The sequence below is a fragment of the Mustela putorius genome, unplaced genomic scaffold (genome assembly GCF_011764305.1).
Source record: "Mustela putorius furo isolate JIRA1106 unplaced genomic scaffold, ASM1176430v1.1 tig00000129_pilon_pilon_pilon, whole genome shotgun sequence".
Classification (NCBI taxonomy): Eukaryota; Metazoa; Chordata; class Mammalia; order Carnivora; family Mustelidae; genus Mustela; species Mustela putorius.
In genome coordinates, this window is record NW_025421290.1 from 17620572 (window position 1) to 17634513 (window position 13942).

Consider the following 13942-nt stretch of genomic DNA (forward strand, 5'->3'; position numbering starts at 1 on the left):
ACCTCCCACATCCCCAGCGGAGCAGCCCCCCAGGGACGGTACCTGGCGTGTCGAACGTGAGAGAGGAGCATCAGGAGGTTAGCCAGGCGCACGGGCTGCTGCTGGGAGGGAATCCCGCTCTTGGCAATCACCCAGACCAGAGCGTCGGTCACCGCATTCAGCAGGTGAGTCAGCTTCCGGCTGCTCTCAGCCTCCTGGCTTGCTGCGGCCAAAGGGTACATACCTGGACAGAGTGACAGCCACTAGTCACCACTCTGAGACAGGAAATGGAAGTCAGGGGCTCAGCCAGGAAGCATGGCTATGTTCTCCAGAAAGGGGGCCAGACTGATCTCGGTTGTTTTGGTATTTGCATGTGTGGTGATATCACTGGCCTGTGATGTCCTTCCCCCAAGACCCAGCCCCGTTGCCAAGCCCAGATGGATGAGGACCAGTCAACTGGTCTCTCAGAACACCACTGGCCCACAACTGTGGCCTTTCAGAGCAGAAATCTAGTGGCCTGAGACCATTAACCTGGTGTGTCTCAGCAGTAGCAACAAATACACAGACAGAGGTGATGAGAAAGTGAGATCAATCCTACCCTTCCCCACCAGGAGGGTCCCTCATCTGAGGGGAGTTAAATAGACAAAAGACCAGGGCCATCCAGCCTGCCTGGGCCCTGTGCAGACAGACTGAGCCCGTGGCCAGGCCCATGGCATCACACCTCGAGCGGCACCTTGCTGGGGCAGAAGACCATCTCTAGTTCCCTGCCCCAGACCAGTTTCCCAGCTCTTTTGAGTGCAGCTCCTCATTGAGCAAAGTGTGCAGGCACAGGTTTCCAAGGTTCCCAAAACCAGCACAAGAGGGAGGTTGCTTCCCTTATCCTGCCGGCCCTGCTCTGTGTTTAATTCCCCTTGGACTCTAGGCTCAGAGATCCTGTAGCCTCCCACTACTTGCAAACTAACAGCTCGGGTCAATCATCTTGCCCCCACCTCCCACTCCAACTCCTCCCATTCTGGAAGCTATTCTGGAAATAATTAGCTTCTCTACTAGGCTTTCCTTTTCAGAGTAAGAATAAAGGGGAACTCTGTGAAATCCTCGGGGAAGCTGCTGGCTGTGGGCTAGAAAGATCATGAGGACCAGCACCATCACCCATATCCATGGCTTGGGGCCGTTTTTGTTCTATTTTTATTGGCACTTGCAGTTCAATTAAGATAATTCAATTCAGTACAGTTCAGTTGAGGCAAACGACATCCTGAAGCACAATTATGCAAGTGTCGGTCTCCCCACGTCCCCGGGGCCATGTCCCTCCACAATGTCAGACTACGCAGACTTCAAATAGTCAGCTTCCTACATCAGCCCACAACTGCTTCCCTAACTCCCTGCTCACCTTGTTCTCCAGTGACTCTTGCTAGCCACCCCCTACAACCTCCAAACTTCCACTGAACGCCACAGCAGGTCCCCTGCTCTGCCCCCACAGGGGAAACAAGCCCCACCCTTGACCCAGTGCATCCTCTTCTGAGCAGCCAAAATGCAGACCTGCTCATGTGACTCCCTTCCCAGCTCTTGGGCCCAAGTCCAAACCATCTGGTGCAGCTTTCAAGGGTACCAGGCCTGCCTCTGCTCTTTTCATCCTCATTTCCCACCACACCTCACCTTGAACCCCACTTTCAACTCCAGAGCACATGGCATACAGAACATGCTGAGCTCTCTACTTAGGATCTCTCTCCCCCCCTCCTCCTCTCCACCCTCCCCTCTCTTAGCTACATGCACTCCTCCTTTAGAGCTCAGCCTGGTGGTGACTTTCCTTCTGGAAGCTTCCCTGCCCTGCCTACCACCCCACCCTAAGTCTACCTTGGATTCTCTGAAGCTCTGATGGTGCCCATGCCCCCCCAACAGAGGGCACCCTGTTGTCCTGGATCCTGGATCCCCTTGTACACAGCCCAGGGCCACATTCCCAACCCTGAGAGACACCGGACAGAAGAACTTTGAGAGCACAAACCCTGTCTGCTTATCCTTATATCCTCATTACCTAGTGCGATGGCTGGCAGGGAATAAATACCCACAAATGGGAGAATTAGGCTGAATTCACACGGGTTCTGATATTTGTGTCGTTGTAGCCAATCACGCCATCATAATGGAAATGATCAACATGCCTGTTCCAGTCTGCTCTGCTATACAGGATGTGTGCTCCACGGATGTCTCCTGTCTTAAATATGTTTTTGGATTCGAAAAGGAGTTAAAACAGTCTACCAGTACTTGTGTCAATGCAAAGTGACAAAGTGAAAAAATAAAAATAAATACTCAGCTAGGATACAAGTGTTCATAGCAATATCACACACGATAGCCTTAAAGTGGAAACAAACCAAGTGTCCATTAGCTAAGAAATGGATAGACGAAATGTGGTAATATCCATACAGCGGAATACCACTCAGCCAAAAAAAGAACAAAATACTTGTTTGTGTTTTGTTCATGCTACAACATGGGTGAACCTTGAAAACCTGATGCCAAGTGAAAGACGCCGGTTACAAAGGGCCATGTTTTGTAGGATTCCATGTATTGGGCCTATCTGGAATAGGCAAATCTATACAGACAAAAAAGAGATGACTGGCTTCCTAGGAGTAAGTGTGAGACAAAAATTAGGTAGTGATAGCTAATGAGTACAGGTTTTCTTTTGGGGTGATGAAAGTGCTTTAAAAATGGTTATGACAACGGGTACCTAAGTCTATGGATACACTAAAATCCACTGAATTGTACATTTCAAATAGGTGAACTGTATAGTATGAGATTTCCTCCTCATAAAGGAGTACCCATTGCCAAGGGCAAACCCTGGGTCTTCTACAGGCTGTAGGGGCAGTACAGCTCTAAAAAGGACCATCATTGTCAATTACTAACAAGGAATCTGGGGACAGGTGTCAGCCAAGTTTTGGAAGGGCTGTATCAATTTTAGATATGGCAAATGCTTTTATATCCAAAAAGACTAACCTATTTAAAACCATCCTGGGAGGGAAGTGGGCTGAAAAATATCCATTTTGTTGCCTCTTCGGTTAGCAGTGCCAGGCCTGTACTTTGGGCGTTCACACACCCTTGGGCTCACCAAACATGTGTTTACAGAGTAACTGTTATGTAGCGGGCTCTGGCAGAGGCAGGAGACAGGACACAAAGCCCCTCCCTCTAGGATGCTCATTGCCCAGTCACACAGGGAACAAAAATCAATCTCCTCTAACCCACCCAAAGTAAAAACATTATGACTTATTCCAGAACAAAATTAAACTCCTTTTCATGAAACTAAAGAAGCACAGCATCAAAGGCGAGATCTTGGCACCATGCCCCAACAGACCAAAGAAAGTAAAATAAAAACAAGACATAATCTCTCCTCTTTATCGCCTGGGAACAGCTGTGTGTTCCTCTTACCAACCCACCTGGGGACATTCTGAGCAGCACACGGCGGGCGTGGGGGGCAACGCCCCCAAGATCTGCCATGTGCTATGCTCAAAGGATGAAGATATCCTGAAGGGAATTAAATCAGAAAGTGTTTAATAAAGTGTTTAATAAAGACCCCAGAATACTAACCGAAGGAAAAATGTTTGGTTTTTAGGAGGCACACGTCATGTTTGTTTATTTCCTTTAAGGAAAGGCACCTCTAGCCGTGACCCATCCCTCTATCACCATCTCCAACCCCAGCTCCGTAAGAACAGGCTGGCATCTGGGAAGTGCCCATGATCTGAAACCAGCAGGCCGGCGTTCACAATGCTCGGGCCCCACGTTCTCGATCAATAGAAAGGCCCCCGTCTGGCCTCTTCCGCACCCTTCTGTGTGTCCCGTTTGTGCCTCTGCCTTCCACCAGCCGACTTCACCGGGACTCTCCCCAAAACTCAGAGTGAACCAGGGCTTGAACTGCTGTGTCCATCATCTTCATGTCAAAGAGGATTGCCCGGTTCTAAGCCCCTATTTCTTTCATTGAACAAAAAGTCTGATCCTCTTTAAGCCTGAAAAGTGTTTAGATAAATAGACCTATTCCTAATTTTAAATATTTTTTAAAACTATCTGTGGATTGATCCCACTCTATATCCTAGACTCGGTCCAACAGAAGACTTATTCAGTTTTTTCAGATTTCTGGTGATAAGATGGCTAGTCCCACTACTCTTAGTTTGGATATTATAGTGAATACCCCTATTCTAGACCAAAAGAATGTTATTTAGTTCACTTCGACATTTTTATCATTTAGAAGTCACTGGCACATACAAAAACTAAATAAATATTTACTAAATTGAAATTGGATAAAAATATTAATATTCATCCCATATTATATGCACTATTATAGGAGATAAATAACCCTAAAGTATGCAGCTATTTAAAATGTAACTACCAGGGCATCTGCCTTCCGCTCGGGTCATAATCTCCAGGTCTTGGAACTGAGCTCCACATCAGGCTCCCTGCTCTGCAGGGAGTCTGCTTCTCCCTCTACCCCTCCCTCTGCTCATGCTCTTGCGCACACGCATGCATGCACTCTCTCTCTCAAATAAATAAAATCTTCAAAAAAAAAAAACAAACGTAACTACCTACACCTGAAACAACTATTTTATGTCAACTGTACCTCAATAAAAAGACAAATATCCCATTAAAAATGGGTGATTTCAACAGATACTTCTCCAAAGCTATACAGACCACAAACAAGCACATGAAAAAAAAATGCATAGCATTAGTTATTACAAAAATACTAACAAACCACAATAATACACCATCACACACCTGTTAGCATGACTGAGGATCCTGCATTCTAGAAAACTCCTCAGTCCCAGGCAAATCTAAATGGTTGATCACCCTAAATTACATTTAAATAAAATTTTTTAACCCACGGAGCCACCCAGGTGCCCATAAATAAAATTTTTTAAAATGCAAACTAAATCTGTAATGACAAATTCTATTGGGGGCTGCACAGAATTGGACAGGGGGAGGAAGTGTAGAAGGAAGAAGTTATGCAGAGGCATAGGAAGCTTTTGCATGTGACAGATGCATTCACTATCTTGATTGTGGCCATGCTTTTAGGGGCATATATATATAAACGTCCAAACGCATAAAATCATATGCTTTAAACAAGTACAATTTATTGTAGATTAATTATGCCTCATAGTTTTGCAGTCAAATGCTTTACCACTGAGCTATACCCCCGTGCCTCATAGTTCTGTTAAAAATAATCTTGGCCATAAAAAAAATGCATGTGTGTATATATATATATATATTAATGTATATACAAGTTTATACATACATACATACACATACACGTAACTACTAACCCTGACCTGGCCACCTAGTATGCTGATACCAGGGCAGACCTAACTGACGCTATAATCCCAACCTGAGCTCATTGCTTACACAGGAAAACAAGAGACCAACCTACTAAGGAGACTGTCGTCTCCAGACAGCCCAACACTTACCTAGTGCAGCAAGAAAAGCTGCTGGCAGCAGGTCGCAGCCCTCAGAGACCCTGCTCTCTCAATATGGGACAGAGAACATCCACAGCCTTCTGACTCTAAGAAACCTACTCCATTTCTCTTCTCACGACCCTCAGCCCCGGGGCCCCCACCCTGTGCTAGATATGGTCCTTGCTGGACGGTATGTCTTTTCTACTCTGGCCGCAATCTGTGCTCCCTTCATCTTTCTTTTTCTGTTTTGTTTTCATTATATTGTTTCCAGATTTGTTGAGGTATAATTGACCTACAATCACCTGCACATATTTAATGGGTACGATTTTATTAGTTTTGATATGCATTTATGTACACACACACATCATAAAACCCTAAGTGTAATCAAGATAGTGAACACATTCATCACCCCCAAAAGTTCTGTCACGACCCTGAGTAATCTATTATTCCTCCATCTCTCCCAACTCCGTCCCATCCCCTGGCAACCACAAATCTGTTCCTACTATAATCTGCTTTTTCCAAAATTTTATGTAAATGAGATCTTATAGTATGTATGCTTTTTCATCTTCTTTCATTCAGCACCATTACTTTAAGATTCCTAATGTTACATGTTATCTATTGGTAGTTCAATGCTTTTTATTGCTGAGCAGTGTTCTGCTCTACAGGTATATCACAGTTTGGGTTTATCCTCTCACCATTTGGTGGGTATTTGGTTTGTTACCAGTTTGGTGCTATTACAAATAGAGGTGCTATGAACATCTGCGTACAAGTTCTTGTATGAACATATGCCTTCATCTCTCTTCAGTAAATACCAAGAAGTGGAACAAATGGGTCACCAGGTACAGGTACACTTAACTATTTAAGAAAATGCCAATCAGTTTTCAAATAGTTGTACATCCCCTCAAAAAAGGAGTACCAGTTTATATTCCCCCAACCCAGTAATGTATGAGAATTCCCCTTACTCCACATCCTCCCAAACTCTGGATATGATTAGTCTTTTTAATTTTAGCCAGTCTATTGGGTATGGTTTTTCATTGTGTTTTAATTTTAATTTCTCTAGTGAATAATTTTATCATTTCATGTAATTATTTGCCACCACTGTATCTTCTTTGCTGATATATCCATTCAATCATTTGCCTATTTTAGTTTAAGCACCATTTAGTGAAAAGATCGTTCTTTCCCCACTACCTTGACACTGTAAAAAACTGCTTCTTGTGTGGCTCTATTTCTGGACTGTATCCCGTTCCAGTGATCTATATGTCAATACATGTTGTTTTGATTATTATGGCTTTAGACTAAATCTTGAAGTCCAGTAGGATAAGTCATCCAACTCAGTTCTTTTTCAAAGTTGTTTTAGCTATTCTAGGTGCATTATATTTCCTTATGAATTTAAGAATCTGTTTATAAAAAAAAAAAAAAAAAGAATCTGTTTATCAACTTCTACCCAAAAAAGCCTGAGATTTTTACCAGAATCAAATTGAATCTAAAGGTCATTTTGAGGGAGGACTGAGCTCTTACCAACAATGAACCTTCTAGCTCATTAACATCTCTCTCCATTTATTTAAAAATTCTTTAATTTCTCTCAGAAATATCTTGAATTTTCAGTCTCACACATTTTGTCAATTTTATTCCTAAGTTTTATAATTCTAATGCTATTATAAATAGTATTGATATTAATTTCAATTATCATTTGTTCATTGCTGTCATGTAAGAATACAATTGACTTTTATATATTGCCCTTTTATCCTACAACATTACTAAACTCATTTTTTGTCGACTCCTTGGGATCAACTACATCAATTAGGATGTTTTCAGAGGTTTACTTCCACCTTTGCAATCTGGATGCCTGTTATCTCTTGTCTTACCTTATTGCATGGGGTGGAATTTCTAGTAAAATGTTAAATAGAATTAGTTAGGTAACCATTCTTGCCTTGTTCCTGATTATGATTAAGTATAATATTAGCTGTAACTTTTTCATAAATATTTTTATTAGGTTAAGGGAGTTTCCCTGTATTCATAGTTTGTTTAGAGTTTTTGGCAGTATAAGATAGAGTTTTTGGGTATAAGATTTTGTCAGATTGCCAGCAATGAAATTAAATCAGTAATCCAAAAACTTCCAACAAACGAAAGTCCAGGACCAAACACCTTCCTAGGCAAATTCTACCAAACATTTTAAAAAGATTTAATACCTATTCTTCTCAAATGAGTCCAAGAAAATTGAAGAGGAAGGAAAACTTCCAAATCCATTCTATAAGCATTACCCTGATACCAAAATCAGTTAAAGACCCCACACAAAAAAGAGGACTGCCGGTAAATATCTCAGATGAACATAGATGCAAAAATCCTCAACGAAATACCAAGATCCTCAACAAAATACTAGCAAACTGAATCCAACAATGCATTAAAAAAAATCATTTGCCATGACCAAGGGGGATTTATTCCCAAGATACAGGGTGGTTCAATATTCACAAAACAATCAACATGATGCATCATTTCAATAAGAGGAAGGATAAAAACCATATGATCATTTCAATAGATGCAGAAAAAGCACTTGACGAAGTACATCATTCATGAAAAAAAGCCCTCAACAAAGTAGGTCTAGAAGGAACATATATCAACATAATGAGGGCTGTATATGAAAAATCCACAGGGGCGCCTGGGTGGCTCAGTGGGTTAAAGCCTCTGCCTTCAGCTCGGGTCATGATCCCAGGGTCCTGGGATGGAGCCCCACATTGGACTCTCTGCTCAGCGGGGAACCTGCTTCCTCCTCTCTCTCTCTGCCTGCCTCTCTGCCTACCTGTGTGCTCTGTCAAATAAATAAATAAAATCTTAAAAAAAAAAAAAAAGAAAGAAAAGAAAAAAGAAAAAAAAAATCCACACCTAACATCACCCTTAATGGAGAAAATAAATAAGTAAAAAATAGAAATAAGTAAAAAATAGAAGACATAAAGAGACATTTTTCCAAAGAAGTCATACAGACACATAAAAGATGCTCATCATCACTCATCATCAGGGGATGCAAATCAAAACTACAATGAGATAACACCTCACACCTTTCAGAATGAGTAAAAACAACAACATAAGAAACAGTAAGTGTTAGCAAGGATGTGCAGAAAAAAGAACCCTCCTGCACTGTTGGTGCAATGCAAACTGGTACAATCACTGTAGAAAACAGCATGGACATTCCTCAAAAGGTAAAAAATAGAACTATCCTACAATCCAATAATTATATTACTGAATATTTACCCACAGAATACAAAAAAACACTAATCCAAAGGGATACAGTCACCTCTATGTTTACTGCAGAAGTATTTACAATAACCAAATTATGGAAGCAGTCCAGTGAAAGATGAATGGATAAAGAAGGTAAGGTATACATACCCAATGGAATATCACTCAGCCATAAAAAAAGAATGAAATCTTGCCATTTCAAACAACATAGGTGGAGCCAGAAAGTATAATGCTAAGCGAAATAAGTCAGAGAAAGATGAATACCATATGATTTCATTTATATGTGGAATTTAACATAACAAATGAACAAAGGAAAAACAGAGAGAGAGAGAAGCCAAGAAACAGACTCTTAATTATAGAGAACTGGTGGCTACAAGAGGGGAGGTGGGTGAGGGAATGGGTGAAACAGGTGATGGGGAATTAAGGAGCACACTTGTCCTCATGAGGACTGAATAATGTATAGAAGTGCTGAAACACTATATTGTACACCTGAAACTAACACTTTATGTTAACTATACTGGAATTAAAATTTTAAAGTAAAAATAATAAACTTTTAAAAAGTAAAAAACAAATAAAGTATGTGTAAAATTTGGGGTTATTTATTCCTTAAATATTTGGTAGCATTTTCCCAGAAAAGCCATCTGGGCCTGGAGTTTTCTTTGTGGGAAGATTTTTAACTGCAAATTCAATTTCCTTAAATATATGGATGTCAGGATTTTTAGATCTCTTTTTGAGTGAGTTTCAGTAATTTGTGTCTTTTAAGGAATTTTTCATCTAAGTATTCAAATATATTGGTATAGTATGACCTCATTATTCCTTTTAATATCTTCAGAATAGTAAGGTAACCTCTCTCTCATTCCTGATATTAGTAATTTGTGTCTTCTTTTGTTTATTCTGAGTAATCTGCCTAGAGGATTATCAATTTTATTTTTCTCAAAAAAATCAGCTTTCAGTTTCCTTGATTTCTATTGTTTTCCATTTTTGTTTTATTGATTTCCACGCTATATCATTTCTTTTCTTTTGCTTACTTGGAGTTTCATTTGCTCTTCTTTTCCCAGTATTCTTTTTTTTTTTTTTTTAAGATTTTATTTGTCTATTTGACAGAGAGAGATCACAAGTAGGCAGAGAGGCAGGCAGAGAGAGAGAGAGAGAGAGAGAGGAGGAAGCAGGCTCCCTGCTGAGCAGAGAGCCTGATGCGGGACTCGATCCCAGGACCCTGAGATCATGACCTGAGCCGAAGGCAGCGGCTTAACCCACTGAGCCACCCAGGCGCCCCTCCCAGTATTCTTAAGGTTGGATGATAAGGTCATTAATTTGAAACCTTGTTTCTTTCTAATATGGGTCTCAAGTGCGATAAATTCCCCTCAAACTATTGCTTTAGCTGCAACCCACAAATTTTGCCATAATATACTTTCATTTTTAGTTAGTTCAAAATATTTCCTTCTACTGCTTTTGATTTTTTTTTCCTGTGATCCATAGGTACTCAGATGTATGTTATCTTGTTTCCAAATGTTTGGAAAGTTTCCAAGATCTTTTTTTTTTTTAAAGATTTTATTTATTTATTTATTTATTTATTTAAGGGAGATCACAAGCAAGCAGAGAGGCAGGCAGAGAGAGGGGGGGACGCAGGCTCCCCACTGAGCAGAGAACCGATGCAGGACTCGATCCCAGGACCCTGAGATCATGACCTGAGCCGAAGGCAATGGCTTAACCCACCGAGCCACCCAGGTGCCCCTCCAAGATCTTTTTATTATTTGTTTCTAATTTAGTTCTACTATGTCAAAGAAAATACCTTTATAACGTAAAACCCTTTTAATGTATTTAGACTTGTTTTATGAGTCAGAATATGGTCTACCCTGGTAAACACTTCCTGAACACTTGAAAAGAATAAATTTTCCACTGTTGCTGGAGACCGGGTTCTATATATGTCAAGAAGGTCAAGTTGGCTGACAGTATTGTTCAGGTCTTCTCTATATTTACTGATTTTCTGTCTACTCACTCTATATTGAAAGAACTGAGAGAGGGATATCAAAATCTCCATCTCTAACAAGAGATCTGTCCATTTCTTCCTGCAGTTCTACCAGGTTTCGCTTCATATATTTTGAAGTTCTCTTTTTAAGGTATAGGTGTTTAGGATTTTTATGTCTTCTTGACAAATTTACCCATGTATCTTTATGAAAGAAACTTCTCAATCCCCAGCAACAGTCTTTGCTCTAAAATTGACATTTTCTGGGTCACTCAGGAGAGTATGCAGCTCTTGATCTCAGGGTCTTGAGTTTGAGCCCCGTGTCAGTTGTGGAGATTACTTAAATAAACTTAAAATTGTTTTAAATTTATATTTTCTGATAGTAATGTAGCCTTTCCAGCTTTCTTTTGATTAGTCTTAGCATGGTACACCTTTTTCCATCCTTTTACTACTGACTTATTTATATCTTTATATTTAACTGGGTTTCTTGTTAGCAGCAAATAAGTGCATTTTATTTAAGCAATATTTTCCTTTTAATTGAGCTATTTAGCACACTTACATTTAATGTAATTACTGATAGGACTGAGTTTAAATTTACCATCTTAAGTATTTTTTAATTTGTCCTATCTATACTTGGTTTATTTGTCCTTTTTTTCTTTGTCAACTTTTAGATTATTATTTTTTTTAAGATTTTATTTATCTATTTGACAGAAATCACAAGTAGGCAGAGAGGCAGGCAGAGAGAGAGAGTGGGGCGAAGCAGGCTCGTGCTGAGCAGAGAGCCTGTTGCAGGGCTCGATCCCAGGACCCTGGGATTATGACCTGAGCTGAAGGCAAAGGCTTTAACCCACTCAGCCACCCAAGCACCCCTGGATTATTTTTTATGGTTCCATTTTATCTTCTTTGCTGGTATTTTAGCTCTGTTATTTTGATGGATGCATTTGGGTTTACGATGTACATATTTAACTTATTGCAGTTTATCTTCAAGTAATACATAGCAACTCAGGTACAAAATAAGAATGAAATACTTCCATTGATCCTCGCTCAGCCTTTGTGGTCTCATCGTACGTTTTACTTCCACATAAATCCACAATATGTTATTTTTGCTTTGAACACCAGGCTATCCTTTAAAGATAAATACTTTTAAAAAATAAGAAAAAAAATCATTATATTTACCCTCATTATTACCATTTATAGATCCTCTTTATTCCTTTGCACAGATCCATGTCTCCATTTGATCTCATTCTCCTTCTACTTGAAAAACTTCCATTACTGTTTCTTACAGTGTAGGTCTGCTTGTGGTGAATTCTTTCAGGTTTTGTATATCTGAAAATATTTATAGTTCCCTTCATTTTTGAAAGACGTTTTCATCGTGTAAAGAATTCCTCACAGTTCTTTCTTAAAATAATTTAAAGATGCTGTTCCCTTGTCTCCTTGACTTACATCCGAACAGAAATTCACTGTCATCCTTGTCTTTGTTCATTATATATAATATATTTATTCTCTGGTTGCTTTTAAGACTTTTCTCTTTATCACTGGCTTTAAGTAACTTGGTTATGTTGGACATTGGTGTCGTTTCTTCATGTTTCCTGTGCTTGGGATTTATTGATCTTCTTGGATTGGTGTGTTTACGGTTTTTATTACAATTGGAACATTTGCAACCACTGTTTCTTCAAGTATTCTTCTACAGCCCCCCCATGAGAGATTTCAAATTCATGTATATTAATAACTACAGTTGTCCCACAGCTCACTAGTGCTCTGTTCACTTTTTAAACATTTTTCTTTCCATTCTGTTTTGATAGTTTTTATTGCTATGACTTCACATCCACTAATCTATTCTTCTGCTTTGTGTAATCAGATTGTACAAGCGTTGACAATACTGACTCCATCTTTGGTCCTCCATCTTGTTCATGCCTGGACAATGACCTCCCTCGGGGCTACCTGCTCCAGGCCCCATGGAGGTTAATGTAAGCACTGACTGCTCCGCAGGAAGTCTGATTCGGATAATCCCTACAGAAAAGGTATCACTTTAGAAAATTAGTAGAGATCCTCTAGCGCACAGATGGTCTCACTTTAGAAAACTACCCTGTGACCTGACCACCATGTCCCTCGCTCTATATAAACGGGGGAATACAGTCCAGACTTGGCAGACAGCAGGGGTAGAGAGTAGCTGTGACTGTCTGGATCGTCCCATCTGCCCAATTCCTCCGTCAGTAAGTTCCCGTAAATAAAACTGTGTAAATGGTATGGAGTGGTTTGGACTGTTTGTTGGTCTCAAAGTGCTTTCTCAGTCTGGAGGATATTATACTGTCCCTCTTCCACCTTATAACACAGATAAAAGCTCCATGGAGTAGAATTTTCACATCTAGAAGTTCCGTTTGTGTTTCATATTTTCCATGTCTCCTCTAAATCACGCGTGGTTTCCTCTACCTCTTAGACTTATGGAAAGTAGTTACAGTAATTATTGTTACTATTGTTTTAATGTTCTTGTCTACTAATTCTATCACCTGTATCACTTTGAGGTCTTTTCTCATTTACTGGTTTTTCTCCTCACTATAGGTCATGTTTTCTGCTTCTCTGCAGGCTTGCTAACTTCTGATTGGTTATAAGACATTACAAGTTTTACCTAGTTGCGTACTGGGTATCCTTGTATTCTTCTAAATTCTCTTGAACTTTGTTCTGTGATGCAGTTAAGTTACTTGACAATGATTCTGATCCTTCAGGCATGCTTTTAAGTTGTGTTTGGTAGGGCCAGGGCAGCCTTTAGTCTAGGGCAAGTTTTACCTCACTCCTGGCACAACACCTTTTTGGGCACTATACCCAGTGTCCAGTATATTACAAGGTTTTTCCTCTGGCTATGAGAACATGAACTACTCCTGGCCCTGTGTGTATGCTAGGGATTATTCTGTCTGCTCCTTTCTGACGGCTCTTTCTCTGTCCTTGGTTAAGTTATCTTTATAAGCATGAGATTAGTACTCAGCTGAAGACTTGAAGGGCATCTGCTACAGTTCTGCAAAGCCTCTCCGTCCAGTTCTTCCCTCACCAGTAGTCTCCTCCCCTGCAAATCCCAGCTGTGTTGGCTTCCCAAATTCACGACTCTGTCTCCCCAGTGCAGAGAGACCACGGATGTCTATTTGGCTTACATCCCCCTCTGGAACCTGGATGTTGGCTCTATGTAGTAAACCAGATGATAAAGGGTTCACTTTTGTTCATGTCCCTTCTCTTGGGGATCACTGTCCTGTGTGGTTTGTTGTCCAGTGTCCAATGTCTATTTTATACATTCCCTTGTTTTTCTTGTTTTTCTCTAAGGTGGGAAAGTAGATTCTGTCCCCATTTTTAATGT

The 13942-nt window shown here is 40.3% G+C and overlaps 1 protein-coding gene across 1 annotated transcript in view; it reads right to left on the minus strand.

Moving 5' to 3' along the window:
- The window catches only part of ESR2 (estrogen receptor 2), a 71076-nt gene that overhangs the window by 6943 nt on the left and 50191 nt on the right, over positions 1-13942 (minus strand). The window contains exon 8 of the mRNA XM_004738912.3: positions 43-223. Coding sequence (XP_004738969.1) covers positions 43-223 — 181 coding nt within the window. The remainder of the gene's footprint in view (positions 1-42; positions 224-13942) is intronic.